At 43.2% G+C, this 17,293-nt stretch overlaps 1 protein-coding gene and 1 long non-coding RNA gene across 3 annotated transcripts in view; one reads left to right on the top strand and one right to left on the bottom strand.

Annotated features, from left to right (window-relative positions):
* Positions 1 to 719: 719 nt before the first annotated feature.
* On the bottom strand, positions 720 to 9,329 carry LOC123479964 (uncharacterized). Its single transcript, XR_006655794.2, has 4 exons — positions 8,836 to 9,329; positions 7,156 to 7,301; positions 2,501 to 2,697; positions 720 to 1,221 (listed from the first exon to the last, which is right to left on the bottom strand). It is a non-coding gene; the product is annotated as an uncharacterized lncRNA (long non-coding RNA).
* Positions 9,330 to 9,335: 6 nt separating this feature from the next.
* The window catches only part of MTMR7 (myotubularin related protein 7), a 77,595-nt gene continuing 69,637 nt past the window's right edge, over positions 9,336 to 17,293 (top strand). For both annotated transcript variants that reach the window (XM_024562735.3, XM_045197168.2), the window contains exon 1: positions 9,336 to 9,591. In XM_024562735.3, coding sequence (XP_024418503.2) covers positions 9,568 to 9,591 — 24 coding nt within the window. In that variant the 5' untranslated portion in view covers positions 9,336 to 9,567. The remainder of the gene's footprint in view (positions 9,592 to 17,293) is intronic.

The following is a 17,293-nucleotide window of genomic DNA, read 5'->3' on the forward strand; positions in this document are numbered from 1 at the left end:
GACAGGCCCTGGACTAACCCGCGACTCTGAATTCCCTGCTCCTTGATTACTAATCACCCACTACTAATCCCCACTTTACAAATGAGGAGACTGGGGCACAGGGAGGCTAAGCTCACCCCGGCTTATATCGCTGGCAAGTCTGAATGCAAGCCCAGGTAGCCTGGCCCCTGAGCCCCATGCTGTTAAGTATATTGCTTTATCATGCCTCTCACCAAGGTGAAATAAAACAAAATGAAATTAAAGAAAAATAACTAAACAACACAAAACACTCACTGTGAGTATAATTGGTTTTAGAGCTTCCAATGATAAATGAAAATTCTTTCTTTTTCTTTTAAGCTCCCAAAGATTAAAATACAGTGATTTTGCCAGGTAGCGCCTCCCATTGGGTTACAGAGGAAACGATGTAAGGCAGGTGTTAGCATCTCAGCAGCACCGTGCCCCTTGTCTGCAAGGGGTTGGTGGGAGCTGGCCCTCCCAGTGCAGCGAACACTCTGCGTGCGCACATATTTCATGTCTTCTGTTTACAGAGATCAACTCTATTGAAGAGTCATTCACTCTCTGTAATATTCTGATGAAAAGTTGGCCATTAAATTTTATTCTTTGGGAAAAAAAAGTAAACTTTGTTGCTTGAAAGATGATGAAGGAATAGAGGTAATAGATTGAATTACAAAAAATCTACATGACTTTAACCTACCTGCCCTTTTCTATATTCCATAAGAATGAGCTCAATTTGCAGACTTGGAACTTTTAATTATCAACTGATGATATCCATTTAGAGGTGTCTTGTGGTGACCCTGCTGACCAGTTGACACAGTATTTTAAATCCTGCCGCTTTCTTGGTTTGTCCAGAAGTGTTTGTACAATTACTCGAATATTTATTGAATGCTTTATTGTGTTTTGCCATTATTTTAAATAACGAGGAAAAGAATAATAACACTAGTGTGACAGATCTAAATAACCAGTTTAGCTTTAGTTGCATCCGGGTACTTTTGGACTTAAGTCTGTCAAATGTGTATTAAATTGTGAGGGAAGAGAAAAAAAAATCCAAAATGCTAAAACAAGATTGTTGAAGCTCATGACTGGTACTTACAGTGCTTGAATGATGGAAATGAAGAAGTCTTACGTTCAGGATTGGGAACTCTCCCTGAGGACACCCCAGAGACCCGAAGGCCCGGGCAGGTTCCCGAAGCCGCCAGTGGCTTGGCTCACAGCAGCCTCTGCCTTCAAAGCACAAAGGAGTCAGGTGTTCAACTCTCACTCCATAAATATTTCAGTGCAGTCAGTGAGCGTCGTCACGTTCTGCTGCTCAATCCTAGGCAATAGCTTTTCCAGCAAGGTTCTCCTAATGTTAAAACCAATTGCTTTTGTTTCACGAGAACACCACTTCAAGTGGGCCGAGCAAACAATTGAGATAAAAATTACTTTAAAAAGTTATTTTTTGTCTCTATGTATTTGCCTTATTTTTTGGTGTTTAGTGCATGCATTATGCATCCTGCAAAGAGATAAATAATATCCCTTTCCACCACTCTCAGGGGGGTTGTAATATTTTTAACCTTTCTAGTAATGAAAGCCCTGTTGTCCAGTCTATTGTCCTGCTTTGGTTTTCAGGGATGCTGGGCATACAAAGGTGGGCCACTAAATAGAAGGTCTTTGTTGAGTCAGTCTCTACCTCCCTCCTCTCTCTTTTTGTCTCTAATTCCAAACTTCCGGAGTTTAGACAATGCTATCAAAAGCTGGACCAGGATACCACCAGTTAGAATAGAATATTATCAGTTTTTTTCTATTTTCAGAAAAAGTTAATGGAATTATTTCTATTTAACTTTTTTCTCCTATACATTTTCTTTAAAATCTTTTGTGTTTGTTGTTCCCAAGTCCAAAATGAATGAACAAATTACTAACAAATATTATCATAACATTCAAGGACAAACTAGATAGAAGTGGATCTTTCAGTGACACATTATTTTGGCTGAGCTATAGTATATAAATGACTGCACAAACAGTCATAGAAATAGTTATATATATGTAATCCTATGTCTTGGTAGAATATTGTTTCATAAAGACTTCCAGGTGCTCTTTAACAGCCTAGAGAAGAAAGAGTTGGGATATCGGTCTTCAAAGGAAGTCACCTCTGTTGACATCCCTATCACTCCAGCCTGCCCAGGCCACTACTTCTGCTTCTACAGTGGAGGTGGGAGGTCTGCCCCTAAAAAGGCAAGGTCAAGAAAGACCCCATGCGTTTGGATGTAGACCTACTGGTAGTAATGGAGTTTAATATGGTATAAACAGTGGCACAATAAGTACCACTGTTTGCATAACCTTCTGAGGAATGGCCCAGAAATTTAGTTATCATTTGTGAAATCTGAGTCCCAGACAACCTGCTGACCCCATGGTTTCTAGACTGAAGTTCATTGATAAATTTGTGATCATCCGTGGAGACTCCCTGCAAAATAGTAGAATAATCAGGGACGGAACGCTGAAAATGAACTTGATGTGTTCTTACCTGCCAACAGCGCGATTCCTATTTCGTGCTGTGTGCAAGCTGAGTGTGCCTTCTCCGTGCAGCACGGTCACGAATGGCAGCCAAGTCCCCAGGCAAACACAGGTGGTTCTTGACAAGTTACATCCAGACCAGATCCTTGTTAGCTCACCATTCTGAACAAACCTTGTTCCCTGCTTTTGTTTACAAAAGTATTCTCTCTGCCAAAGAAAAGAAACGAGAATTTTCTTGCAGAGCCAGCATTCAAAATTACTCATTATCTCCACAAGGAACCTAAGGTAACCAGAGAACAACTCTTCCATCTGTTTATTAGAAATCTCAAATTGTCCTGGCTACAGGATCCACGATCTTTTGCATGTTGTCAATATTTAGTGTCCACGTGTAAATAAAAAAGAGGAGGGAGATGAGGGTAAGGTTTTATGAATGATATAAATTCTATTTTCTCATTCTTTACCCAAACCTTGAAGATGCATTTTGGATTTTTACTAAAAGTTAAAGGCCAATTATGTAATTTTTGTAGAACATTGGCTTTAAAGCACCACAGCACATTCTTCCAAACCTGACTAAACCTCACAGAGAAGTCTTTGTTTTTTTTCTTTTGCTTGTAAGGACAGCATGGCCAAGATCCCAACAACTCAGGAGGGAGCTCCCTCCTCTTATCTTTTTCCAGCTATTGTTGTCTGTTTGGGACATTTGTTTTTATGGTTTCCTCATGGAAAGTAAGCCTGATTTTATCCTTGAAAAGGGATTGCTTCTCAGAAAGATTATTTTTGAATTGAACTTTCGGAAGGATCCAATTTATGCTTTAAAAAACAACTAAATAAACTGTATCCTCCACAAATGTGTTTGTTTTGACACATGACATTGTCATGATTATGGATTATGACTTGTTCTCATTGAAAAGGCTTTTTAGAATACGCATTCTTCATCATGGTTAAAATAGGCAACACAAATATTTGTAAAGTATAAAAATGAAACGTAAAGAAAATGACAACCACCCACAAACACACCACCCAGGTGTAATTGTTATATCTGTACATTTCTTTCTTCTACTTTCTGTGTCTTTACTTTCATATGTATACACACATGTGCATATACTCTCTTTGAAACAGAATTCCAATCTTAGTGTATGTGTAGTTTTGTATCTAGCTTTTTGGCTTGAAAATTTGTTGTGAGAACCACTGAACTATACACCTAGAATCATTAAAATGGCAAATTTTATGTTATGTGTATTTTACCACAATCAAAATTTGTGTAAGTTAAAAAAATGAGCACATAAGCACTGCCGGCCTAGGGGTGGGCCACGCCAGTAACCAGCTTTGTTTCTTCAGCTGCGGCTTGCTGGAGGCTCCACACCCCAGCCCTGTCTGCTGCAGCTACCTGAGCATATTTGGATCTGCTGGGGTCAAAAGGCCACTGTAGCTAATCCGTTTCCACTATGAGTCCTAACAGATACGGAGCCTTTTCTTGCTGAGATCGCGCTCAGAGCTGGTAGCCCTCACGGCTGGCTTCATAGCAGGTCAGAACACAAAGCGGTTGGGGGTAAACAGAAGGAACTTGCCTTTCACACTTGAGAAGCCATTTCAACATGTTCCAAACGACCTTGGATTTACTGAGGTGGCAGGACCTGAATTTTCCCAGAATGCATCTCCCCCCCTGTGACATGTGTGCCCAACTTGGGCTCCTGCTACTTTCTGCTCATCTGGTCTAATCAGCACAATGGTGTCCGAGTAGTGGCCCAGTGTGGTGTTCTCGGGATCATGTACTCATCAAAGCCCCTGTGGACAAGTTGTGACAGCCACATAAAATTACACTTCCAGATGAGAATACACTGCTATGATGATCTCTGCTTCTTGGAATGAACAGACAGAGTTATTTTGGAAGAGTTCCATCTGGAGGGAACGTTGAAGCACATTTTGAAATGAACCTCAAAGGATTTGACCGATGGGAACAGGGCGAACCAAGACAGAGAGATGAGCAAATTCGGGCTACAGAAAGCGATTGGTTAACTAATCGGTACATTCAACAAATACATATTGAGCACCTAGGAAGTGCTGGTGACTGACTTTGCTGAGTTTGTAAAAGTAGCAGTAGGATGTGGCTGAGCCTTACAGGACAGAACAAGAAAATGGTACTTCATTCCCAAGGCAATTGGAAACCGCCAATGGTTTTTAAGCTGGAGGGTGATATGATTAGAGTTGCTTTTTATGAAGATTAATCTGGCAGCAGAGGCTAAAATTCCAGCCAAGTGGAAGCACTGAGAATATGAACCAGAGTAAAGACTGTGCAGAAGGAAGGGAAGGGCCAGCTGAAGAAATGTTGTGGAAGGGTAAGAGACAAACTCCAAGGTTTTGAGCTCGAGAGATTGAGATCAACAAAAGAAATAATGAAGTCAAGAGGAGCATTTGGTAGGAGGTGGAAGGTAGTGGTCATAATAACAGCTGATATGAAGCACCTTGAGGGCAGGGGCTGGGACTGCTTTGCTTCAGACATTCATGCCCAGTACTTGCCACACTCAGTAAATATTTGTCACAACACTTGTTAAACATTTCATCTGACTGAATTGTCACATCCATGTGAAGAAGAAGGTGTAATTATCCCCCAGTTTTTGCTATCAATTCTATTTTTTTATTTTGAACTACCTTAGGCACATACAAAAAGGTAAGGAATAATATAAAAAAAATCACATTAGAAACATCTACTTTTCAGCTTGAGAAACAAAGCAATACAGATATTATCATTATCTCCACTTACAGGTGAGAAATCTGAGGCCGAGAGTGGTTTAAAAACGCACTCAGGGTCACACCGCTAACACATGCAAGAGCTGTGGTATGTGGAATGAATACAGGCCCGTCTGCTTCCAGAGCCCATGCGCTCTACCGGTTTTGTGGCACTGATAGGAGATCCAGGTGGAGGTACTCAGCAGGTAGATGGAAATAGAATACATGAGACAGAGAGAGAATTCAGGACCAGGAAAATTAATATCGGAATTATGGGTGTACAAGCGATGGTCGAAGGGATGGCAGTCAAAGCGATAAACATAACAAGCGGTCTGAGGGCAGACTTGGGCTTGAGTGAGGTGCCTTCTCAGAGGGAGAACAGCATAGGAGAGACTATGTGAAAGCTTCGTCTGTTCACAGCCTAAGTGCTCTATTTATTCCGGCCTAGAGTCTGCCTCTTGGTTCTTAGAAAAAGGGCCGCGCCGCCGGCTGTCCAGGGAGTTCTTGTTTGCTGCATCTGGCAAAGGGCTGGGCCAAAGCAGACATCAGCAGTTTACATCATCCCATTTATAAAAATCCTGAAGGTGAGGATGCTGTTTTTCCCTCCAGCCAGAATCCCAAATGCAGCTCTAACTGCATCATATTGGGTAGCTAACAGGCTTCTAGCCCAGAGTGGGCTTGTTTGGAGAGGTGTGCCCCCCACCCCAGCACAGGGACCACTGGGGTTTCAGGTGCTGAGTAGGGCTCGAATGAGTTTGTAATCGTCAGCAATACTGCCCACTGAGGAAGCACTTCTGGCTTCCCTGCCAGAGCAGAAGTTTTAGTTGCCTCAAGAGAGATGTAAGTATTCCGGAAAAAGTCTTGTAAGTTTTTTGATAAGTATCCAAATCTCCTCAGGCCACTGAAGATCACAGGATTTTGGGAAAGTTCCCAGTTAATATCAAGTTTTTATTTAAAAATTCCTATGGCAGTTTATTTACAACTAGAAGATCTGTGTGATAAAAATTTTCTTAGCAAGATGTTCTCCAGAAAAACTTTGGCAACAGGCACTGAAGTAGATTAGGACTTGTTATATGGCCCGTGTGCTTAGAGCTTTTTAACAACATTAGGAACCCCTTTTGAAAGACCAGAAACACAGAGGTAGGGACTATGTTAGTATTTTTACTCTTTCAGGTTCCCCTTCGTTATAAAGTCAGATGAGGCTAGGCTAGGCTCGCAACTTAACCTCTAACTCTCAGTGGTTTCCATGCAACAGCCACCACACAGAGTTCTTTTCACTCAAAGAAATCTTCTGTGCCTCTTCGGGGTAGCTCCCTTCCAAGGAACGACTCAAAGAAACAGTCTACTTCTCTCTTCATTCGTTTCAATCTAATGCTGAGTAGGGTGGGGCCACAGTCATGTCATGTACTTAGAGTAAATTTATCATCGTTATTCTCTTTATAATCTGATTAGGTGTCCTCCAAATATCAAGACCAGGGAGGAGAAAGCTGAAGGGTCATACACAGATTTGCAAAGCTCTGGCCCAAAAGTAACAAGTTGATTGTCCAGCACTAGTCACACGGCCCCACCCAAGAGTAACAGGGTGGAAGGGTGTAGTCCCCTGTGTGCCCGTGAAGGACAGAATTAAATATTGACATGTAGAGCCATGCCTACCATTTTCACAAAGGTGGAAATCACTGAAACCTCACACTGATGAAAAAAGGCAACAATTGCCATGTTCCTTGGCGAGGGAAGTTGTTCGATGAATATGCAGGTAACTAGGTCTTAACCCTATTGTCTAATATTTGCTTGATGGTAAAAGGAGTTTTGTGGAAATATACTTATTTTCCAGGCAGGATTCACAAATATTGGGCAAAGGCTGATGTAGTGTAAACCTGCGTGTGCATCCATCTGCAAATTACGTAGTATTAGAAGATACGTTTTTTCTCCCCTTCTCACCTCTTGGTCCTGGGGTCAGATGCAGAGCTCTCTGCTGTGTGAAGACTCAGCGGGGCAACATCCATCCAAATGACCTGTGGTTCATGCCAGACACACCCAGTATCAAACTGCAACAACTGATGATCTCAAGTCTCTCAATGATTTTTCTGTAGAGTGAATACAGAAAATGTAGGAAGTAGATGAATCCCCCGAGGCTGCTTTGGGCATTTCCGCATACTCTGTTATGCTCTGAGCTAGCTTACTTTCCATCTCCTTGGTGTTATCCATATCACTATTGCTGAGCTTAGTATCCTTCTCCTCTGGGTCTCCCTTCAACCGCCCAGCATCTGCCATCGTACCTGTGCGTGACCACCAGTCAATTACTATCAACGTGTCTTACGTAAATGAATGGCGCCTTTCACTTTTTGCCCTACTTAGGACCAACATAGCCAGCCATTCCATGTGCGCTAGGTCCTCCCACTTCACTGCTCTCCAACTCCTGGTGTTTTGTTCAATCTCTCTGCCCCACGGGGTAGCACTTTGGAGAAGCAGTGACACTTGGGGGAACTGAGGCAGTGTAAGTGCCAGAAAGTGCAGCATGGCTGTCAGAGGTCATCATGGTCTATGATTTAATAACCTGGATAGGGCTGGAGCTGAGGGACAAGTCAACAAGGATTCCTCAGGAGACTGTTCGATCAAAATAAAAGGTTCACTTACAAAGACTGCTTTCCCTTTTTTTTTCTAGCTTGCTGTATGTTAACTTACCCTAATAATCTGAATATAATCCTTGACTCACTTTAAGCTACTGTCAATTTTATAGCTGTGATTTGCAAAAGCTGTATTTTTGAACTAATCAGGAAAATTTTTCTTTGCATTACGCTCTTCACATTTTTAGATTTACATCTTTTAACCTACCAATTAGTGTTTAGGGTGCTTTAAATAAAAATATATACTAATATGCCACAGGTCAGAAATATTTGCAAAAATTACTCATCGAGTAAACCTGTGATTAGTCACCGGTAGAAGGACAGGGAGCCCCAAAAGCACAGAATTCCAAGATCATTAAATCACTCAAAATGGATCCCCCCAAACAGATATAGGATTCCCAGTACTGTTGGAATGAGGAGACTGAAGCTACCTTTGAGCCCATCCTCATTGTTCATGAGGAGACTGAAGCCAGTGTTGAGTTGATACCTAAGTGCTCCTGACTCTGTTCCCCGTGTTCTTTGGGAAGGTAGAAATTGTAGCCCTGGGGCAACTCTGTCCCGCGCAAATGTCAGTTGATAGTACTTGTCCTAATTGCCTCCCAGATGAAACTATAAAAAATATGTGAAGGAGATCCAGAAATTTAAAAATAAACGTACCACTGTGTTGATTAAATAAAAATTTATCTGGGAAGGCTGCAATGCGCCTAGCAGGCACTGGAGCAAAAAAGAGGTTTAAAAGTCTCTACGAAGAATGTACGATCTGGTTGGCAAGAGAGGTGAGTATGAGCTAGGAAAAAAATTGAATAGGTATTATCTAAGAACAGTGTACAGTTTTATGAAATTTTAGCTACGGTGGAGGGTCGTACGCGCAGGGTTGCAAGAAAAACGGTGGAGCGGGGCAGGAGGCGGTGGCATGTCTTCTCTTTGGCTTTTCCCAATGGCTTCACACTCACCATGGAAACTCTAGTTAATACCATACGCGGACAGATGATACCTTGTGATGGATGCTCTGTCTCTGTATCTTTCAGTCCAGTTATAGGTGGGAGAAGATGTCAGGCGAGCGTCCAACGCCGGGCCAAGGAAAACCGTGTCTTCCAGCAGTTTCAACGGTGTTGTCGCAGGTTGGTGAGAGATGCTTGACTTACTAGATCACCTCCTAGGGGTCGAACTCTGCTGCCGTTATTTCCACCCTCATTCCAAAAGCTACCCCGGCTGCCCGCGTGCTGAAACACACTAGGCCAGGCTGCACCTGGAGTGCTTGTGGCAACCTTCTGGGAGCTCTACCCCGAGTCCCACGCACCCTGGGACTCTCCGGAAGGAAGTCCTTGGGCCCGTGGAGCAGCGTATTCCCCGTCTTTCCTCCAAGAAGCCACGCCCAACACAAGGCCCCCATTGTGTCTTGGGGAACAGTAGCCCCGCAGTATTACGCTGGCTGCTCCTCTTAAGACGGAGGAACCGGCTCCCGCTCTGGCAACCCCAGCCAGAGACGAGGCGGGGCGACGTCAGACGGGGAAGGTAGCAGACGCGGCAGGTGCCAGGAGGGCGGAGACACACGCTCTAGGGCCGCGCGGGCGCCCTGTACCGCCGCACCTGGAGGCGGAGCCAAGTCCCGCAGCCGCCGGTTCTCGGGCGCGAAGCCCCCTCCCAGCGCCCCTGCCGCCGCGGTGTAGAGGCGTGTAGGTACGTGAGGCCGCGGCCGCTCAGGATCTTGCAGACGCGGGCCCCCATGGAGCACATCCGCACGCCTAAGGTTGGTGGCCCGCGCGTGGGCGGAGGAGGGAGGGGAGCAGGGATGCTGAGCTGGCTGGAGGCCTAGCTTCCCTGCGGGGCGCTGGCAGAGTCAGCACCGAGGTCCAAGGAGGGGGAGGTGGCAGTCCCCCGAGCATCTCCCGGCGCCCTGTGAGCTTCATCCTTCTCTCGCTATCTCACAGGCCTAGCCTTGGCTGATGTTGCATTTAACCTCTTGTCCTTAGGGGTGCGCGCAGTGGACATAGGGATGCACGGGAGGGGAGCCCAATTGTCTGTTGAGCAATGGGGTTGCTGGTCTGCTGATAAATGCTCTTTTCTGATCCCGCGCGGGGTTGTGGCTGCCTTATTTATTTATTTTAATTTTTCCGTTGGCTGTTCTGAGCAGTCGAAAGAGAAACACGCCTTCTTAATGATAGATGCAGGAAATTGAGTTATGTGCAGGTGGATTGAATGCACTCGAAAAACTGTTGAATCTAAGGGTTCAGACCCACCCAGCTCGCCCTCCGGCTTCCCCATCCTCGGGCTATCAGCTACTGAGGACCTTACACAGGGCCGATGAACAATATCCCCTGCAGGTTCAATATTACCAATCCTTCCGTCTTCTTGCCGTTTCCAGCCTGTTTCGTTCATTGGGGAGAAGAGTGCAGCTTATAGATTCGTCCACTGGTGTGTTTTAAACACCAGCTTTTGTCACTCAGTAGAAGCGACCGATCCCTGATCCGTTTCAGTTAAATAGCCCTGGGAACGTTGACTGCCGTACCTCTGAGTGCGCGAGTAGTAAAACTTAGAGATGTTTTAAGACATGGTCCACATCCCTAATGAAGACTCTAAACGAGTGAAAGAGTTTACTTTGACAGCCTATTGGCTAGCTCTTGTTACTACCACTGCATCTGCTTTAGTTTCCACGGTGATTTCAGGTTCAAAACTGAGGCCCTTGGGAGGTAAGTCAACGCTGGGTCTGAGTGGTCAGAACGTGGGTGACCCCAGGCATCCCACTCATCTCAAGGAGTCTGTTGTTTAATGGTCTTTGGAAGTCCAGTAGGAAGAGGTCATTTTAAAATTCTGGAGTGGTTCCTATGTACCTCTTTGTCAAAGCGGCTTTACAGTTATCTCAGGTCAGTGGAAAAATAAATATTTTTATTTGCCAGAGACGGTCAGTTCCAACAGTAAATTTAAGCTGTATTGATTTTGCATGCTGGAATTAAATTGTTGCTTCACGGTCGGGAAACTGTAAACGTCGAAGAGAGTGCCATAAACCGCAGACAAGGGTGGCTCAAAGCTTTCAGGGTTTAAGTGGTGCTAAATAATTTATTCCGGAGTGATGGATTTAACTCGTGGGTTCGCTCTGCCCTTGCCAAGGGCACCCTTTCTTTGTCACGATGGAGCGGCCCTTTATGAGAATGATGCCTGCTGTGAATGTCGATAGCAAGAGTGATAGGGTGACTTGGCACCCGGGCGCCATTTTCCTACAGGATGTGAATTTGGGGAGGAAAAGCCTTTTCTAGTCCATATTCACACTCACTCCATACAAAGGTATGTGTGTGAGCCTGAGCGGCAAGCAGTATTCTCCCTGATTCTCAAAACTGGTTTTCCTACACACTTTCAGTGCTTCAAATCAGCAATTCCCCTCTATCAGGAAAGACAAAGAAATGGCGAAAATGGAGGATTGTCTGAAATGTCATTGAATTGCGGGTCATTCACATTTAGAATAATGCAGGTGGAAAAAATTAAAAACCTACTGCAGTTGGGTGGGCCCGATTCCTTTAGTCATTCATTTCATTCCACAAGCACGTGCCAACCTTCTGTAGACCAGATTCTGTGCTAGGACCTGGGCACAGGAAGCGCCAATGAGCTCCCAGTCTGGAAGAGGAGGCAGCTGTAAATCTGGACAGACATATGTACAAGGGACAGAGGGCAGGGAGGGGGAATGATGGAAGATGAGCCCTGCCAGAAAGGGTGAGGGAAGCCTTCTTAGAAGGGCTGAATCTTGACATGTAGGGAGTCAAGGAGGATCGGGGGCATCCGCGACAGCTGCCGTGCAGTTGTGTAGATCTGATGGACTGTAATAGATCAGTTACAACTTTAAAGAAGCTGAGAACCTTAGAGTGATAGAGACAGAAATGACGAAATGACTCCTTGAGGCTAAACAAAATCTCTTTTCATTTTACATTATAAGTGAATTTTCACTATACAGGTGAAGATGAGAACAAGAATGCTTACAGAGTGTGTGTTGCAAAACATAATTATTGATGGTCGTACCCATCTTTATTATGTGCTTCTATTACACTTGGGAGTGGTGAACAGGTAGTTTGCCTTAAACTCCGTGATTTCACGTCTTGGTTGGATTATAAGGAGTATACACAGTTGTTGATCTGACCCAGTCTGGGTTTGAAGTGATTTTTACCATGTGGGTAGCAGGGGTTTATTCTACGAGGAAAAGAAATGTATGAACGTACAATGTACAGTTGCTTTCCTGCTACCGTGGAAGTTATTCCTTTACTCTTTGTAAGGTCTGGGCTCTCTGTCACAGCCTCTTGTGTTCCGCTTTAGTCTCAGAAGTGCCTCTTAAGGAGACGGATGCACATGAATAATCAGGAACATGTTTATTCTTGGGCGTGTGTGTTCAACTGAAGCCTCTAACAGAGCGTATGCTAAGCAGGGTATTTCTCTCCAACAATGGTTCCTCTATAAATGTTCCCAAGACAAACTAGTTTGCAGCTGGGTTGAAGTGAGGACACCAAGCATTACCTGGACTCATCACAGTGAAATTTTGAGTTTCTACCTCACTGTCTGGCTTTCTGTACCACTCTGAATACTTGCTGATGAGAAAGGACCCTGCAGGGATAATTTGGGCTCAACTACTACTTACTCGTAAAGAAACAGCTTCAGAGCTCTTGGAAGTAGCTTGAGAAGCTGGCAGGATTTGGTTTGGTACTGGCTATGATGCTGATGGGTCTAAGGATCCTGGCTAAGTAATCTCTACTTTTTGTGCTGTGGTCTTTGTAGAAGACAATTTTTTTTCAAATGTGTAAATCTGAGTTGTAAACTAGAATATATGATGACCTTTCAAAGCAGATCTTGAAGATGTCTTCCCTTCTTTCCACACCCCCCCTCCCGGTTCTTAGCTCCTACTCAGCTCCTAATTGGTCTCCTAGTTTCCTCTTTGCTCTTTTTTTTCTATTCCCATCTCCATAGAGTGAGCCTGAGTGCACTGCTGGGCCCAAGTTGGTCATGCTATACTTCCCTGCCCAGATTCTTGGGTGGCTTCCCTTTGTACCCAGGACACAAAGCGAGAACCCCAGAGTAGCCTGTAGGCTTTGTATGCACGGCCCCTGTTTTACTTTCCCCTCATTCCGTGACAGTCTTCTCATTATTTACTACCCACCGATCACCACTGGCCTCGTGCATTTTTCAGCTGCGCCAGCATCTTTCTGGCCTCTGAACCTTTGCATTGCCTCTCATCATACGAATAGCCTAGCCTCACTCTTCGCCTCGCTCACTCTCTCGTCCTGGAGATTGAATATAATTTCCTCCAAGAGGCTCCTGCACAATTCCTCATCTAAACCTGATCTGCCTGTTACATCCTGTCCCAGAACCCAATGTTTCCCACCCTGCCCCCAGTTACAAGTTTTATATTTATCTGAGGGATGATTTGTTTCATGTCAAGCTCCCCTGCTAAACCAGGATCCCCGTGAAGCTGAGGATCCACAGCACCTAACCCAGTTGCTGGCACCAAGTAAGCACACACTAAGTAAATTAATATTTGAATAACAAGGAATGAATAATTCTTGATTTCAGCTCTTTAGTTTTTAGTATTTGCTTTAGGAATCCAGGCCTCCCGGGCACTGTACCCACGACTAATTATGGTATTGTGAGTCTTCTAGTGAAACTACTGTTAAGTTACTTGTGAATGTCAGTATATTACGTAACATATATAGCATATATAATGATATGTATTTTGTGATGATACATAGTTGGAATGAGATAGAATTCAAATAACAATTATGATTTCAATCATTTTAAAGTGTACATTTCAGTGCTTTTTGTTACATTTGCCATGTTGCACAACTACCACCACCGTCCATTTCAGAACATTTTATCACTCCCGAAAGAAACCCAGAACCTATCTGTAGCCAGTCCGCACCTATTCACCTACAATTCACATGTACAAGTCATCCACCTATTCATTGTTTTAATAAGTATGTATTATTCACATGACTACAATTTGCTTACTGTGTCTCCACTATTAGGGATTTGGGTTTTGTGCCCCTGTGAACGTCCCCGGTACCATTTTCTTCATGTATTTTTCTCTGAGTAGAATGACTGAGAGTAGGAAAGGTCGTATATACATTCTTATTACAGGATATCTTTCCGTATTTGAAAGCCTCTCACAGGCCCAGGGTTTAGGTGAGTTTTTTATAGTCCCAAAGAGCAGAGGAGAAGATCTTAGCCCAAGATAGAGAACTTCTTTCCCACAATTACCCGTGTTTGTATAAGAGAAATTAGTTCACCTATGAAAGCATAGCGGTGTCTGAGCAGAGTCTGGGTGGCTCGTCAGAGAAGACACGGAGGCTGTTCTGGCATCCGAGGGGAAACGGACCAGAATTCTGTTTGAATTTCACGTGGCTGGGCAGCCAAGTGCCCACCTACCCTGAGATTCACACTTCTGATGCGCAGAGCTCACCCTGTCCGCTGGTGGTCCATAATGACCATGGACAGCTCTCGTGAATACCAGTTTTTCTTGTATTTAGTCAAAATGTGTCTCACTGTAGTTTTTAGTAATTGGGTCTAGGTCGGTCCCTTAGGATAGTGCTCGTACATCAACCCTCCTTCCAGGAAATGGCCCTTCACGTAGTTCCTTCGACGCAGCCATATCCCTAATCCTTTCCTCCTACCTGGGTCATTAGCTCAGTAGCGCCTGTTCTGGCCACTGCCCAGTGCCTTGGTTTTAAGCCCCTTTACCATCCTGCTTATTCAGTGAGTTATAAGAACATATGAGTCCTTTAGGTTTGGTTGAATTGGGAGAGACTAATTTTTGATAACTCTTTTTTAAATTGTATATATCCTTGAGTTCCAGCCTAGCAGCCTTTTGGTAAGCTTACTATGGGACAGGGCCCCGAAGTTGTCTCCGCACATGATGCTGTGAAGCTGCCTCCTCTACTATTTCCCTGAATGATGGTGTCTTGCACTTATATTTGCTGAATATTATTTCACTGGACTTAGCTTATTGCTTAATCCCTTACTTTGTTTTTAGATTCTGAAGCACATCTGCTATTCCTCTCAGTTTGGGAGCATTCACTGTTGAACTTGCCCTCTATTACCTCATCCAAGATCTTAACTACGGGAGAAATTAAGCAGATGTGACTTCCTAGTGACTGAAGCCACTATCCCCCATCTCCCAAGATTCTGATTCTGATAACAGATGTACTCATTCTTTCAGTTTGCTGACATCTACCATTTGATGAACTCGTCCTGCATCACCTCCTCAATGAGCTCGTTCAGAGAAAGAAATGAAGTCGTCTGCAATGATGTCTGAGTGAATCATTGATCTTCCTGCTGATTGATGGCTTCTTTTTCTGGGTTCACACAAAATTCCATTAAAGAACCCATTTTAGAATCTTGCCTAGAATTCACATCAATTGCCCCAATGTACAATTACAAAAACTCCATATGAACCATTTGAAAATAGAGATCTCATTTGCAAGTTCTCTCTGTGAGGGAGAGAGCTCAGGAGAGCCAAGAGAAGATTCCCTTTCTCTGTGGCTTTCTCCATCGTTATGTCATCTGCACTAAGCTCTCTCTCTCTTCTTTTAACAAGTCATTCTGAGGTTCTAAAAGTATATTACTTCTGATCCTATATTAGAATCAACACAGAAATTAGCCACTGTTCCTATCTTAGTATAATTTCCTTTAGTCATTATTTTTGTCACATGCATACTCAAACTTTTTGTTTGTCTGTTCAGAAACTTAGGATCACCCAGTTCTGTTTCATAGTATACTTCTTTTAACTTACTATATTGTGATCTTTGAAAACATGCTTTTGGAAGACTGTGATTTTTTTAATCCTATGGCAATGTCATTGTCAAATTAACCATTTCCCCAGAAGGCTATTACAGCAATGTTATGATGAACATCTTGTTATTAATTGTTATCTGCATTGTGATTACTCCCTTAGGATGGAGCTTGGAATGCAATTGTTGTATCACAGAGATGAACAATTTTGTGGTTGATTTGTGGTGCCAAATGAGTTTCCAAAACATTTTAGAAACATGGTATAGCATCATTGTACCATTGCTTTATTATTTTAAAAATATTTGCTAACTTAAGGGAGGAATAACATCTTGTTACTTTATCATATTTTTAATTAGAAGTGAGGTTGATGTATTTTCCAAGATATGTTTATCGAACATTTTGTTACTTTTCTGAAATATCTATTTATATATTTTTTCCGTTTTAATAATTGGTAATTTGTATGTATCAGTGGATGAAAGTAACATGGTAACATTTGTGCTGCCATTAAAACCTTCACAGGGATACAGTGAAAGGATTATATACCTTGAAACGTCAGTGAGGAATGATAAAGATATTAAACTGTAACCTCCTGTGTATGTCCACTTTATTTACTTATTAGAAAGTTTCAACATTTCCCTTCCAACTTATGTATTAACTGGTCGGGATTGGTCATCACTTCTGTCATACATCCACAAGCAACGGTGTCTGGAATACTTGTTTTCTCAGAACAGATGGACATACATTTTCTCATCCCGATTTTTATTGGTTTTTCCATTCTGAACTGGACAAGCTGTGAAGTATGCATGAAATTAAACCTCTTGACCAAACACCCAGGACTCCATGGCTTCGTTCCATGTGATGGTTCAGTGTTATGTTCTTATGTTTCACTCAGAGGGAGTCCAGGAAGCTCATTTTGTCCCATATTTCTTGGGCCAGGAACAGTCTAAACTATTTTTTTCTAGTGCCCTTTCCCCTGCTGGACAGCTAGTTGAAGCCTTTGGGAGTAGAAGTACTTCCCAGGACATAAGCCCAACCCTTCCTCCCACAGCCATTTAAAATAGTTTAAAAATAACCCCCACTTAAAATTTTGTGGCAGGCTATGACAACTTTATAAAAATTGTGTGTTTACTTTTCTCCTCTTTTTCATTTAGCAGAACACTGTTTATCGGAGATTCCCGGAGAAATAAATTTATTGCCCAGCTATGAAAGAAAGTTTCCTTCCTAGGGCCTGCAACAAAACACAGGGCACTAAGAATGTGGCAGGTGCCATTGACTTCCGCCCTGGAGTGAACAGCCAGGCCAGGTTGAGCAGTGGTGGTTTAAGAAAGGGATGCTGCCGTTCTGAGCTAAGTGGGTAGATTCAAAGACACCATTCATGCGTGTATTCATGTACCTGTACCTTCAACAGGAGTTCTTTGCATGTTTCCTATGTGCCAAGTACTGTTTCAGGCCCTGGCCATCCAATGGTGAACAAGACAGGGTTTCTAGTTTCCTGGAACTTACATTGTAGAAAAGACTTAAACAACAAAACATAATGTTGCAACTGTTTAGAACACTAAATATATACACTCACATTTGTGGGTATGTGAAACAGTTTACTCTTGTATTATTATTATTTATTGTTATTGTATTATTTTCCATATGAACAACTGTAAACCTCCTTTTGCCCCACCCTGTATATATGTATTTTT

Source organism: Desmodus rotundus, chromosome 13 (assembly GCF_022682495.2).
Source record: "Desmodus rotundus isolate HL8 chromosome 13, HLdesRot8A.1, whole genome shotgun sequence".
NCBI lineage: Eukaryota > Metazoa > Chordata > Mammalia > Chiroptera > Phyllostomidae > Desmodus > Desmodus rotundus.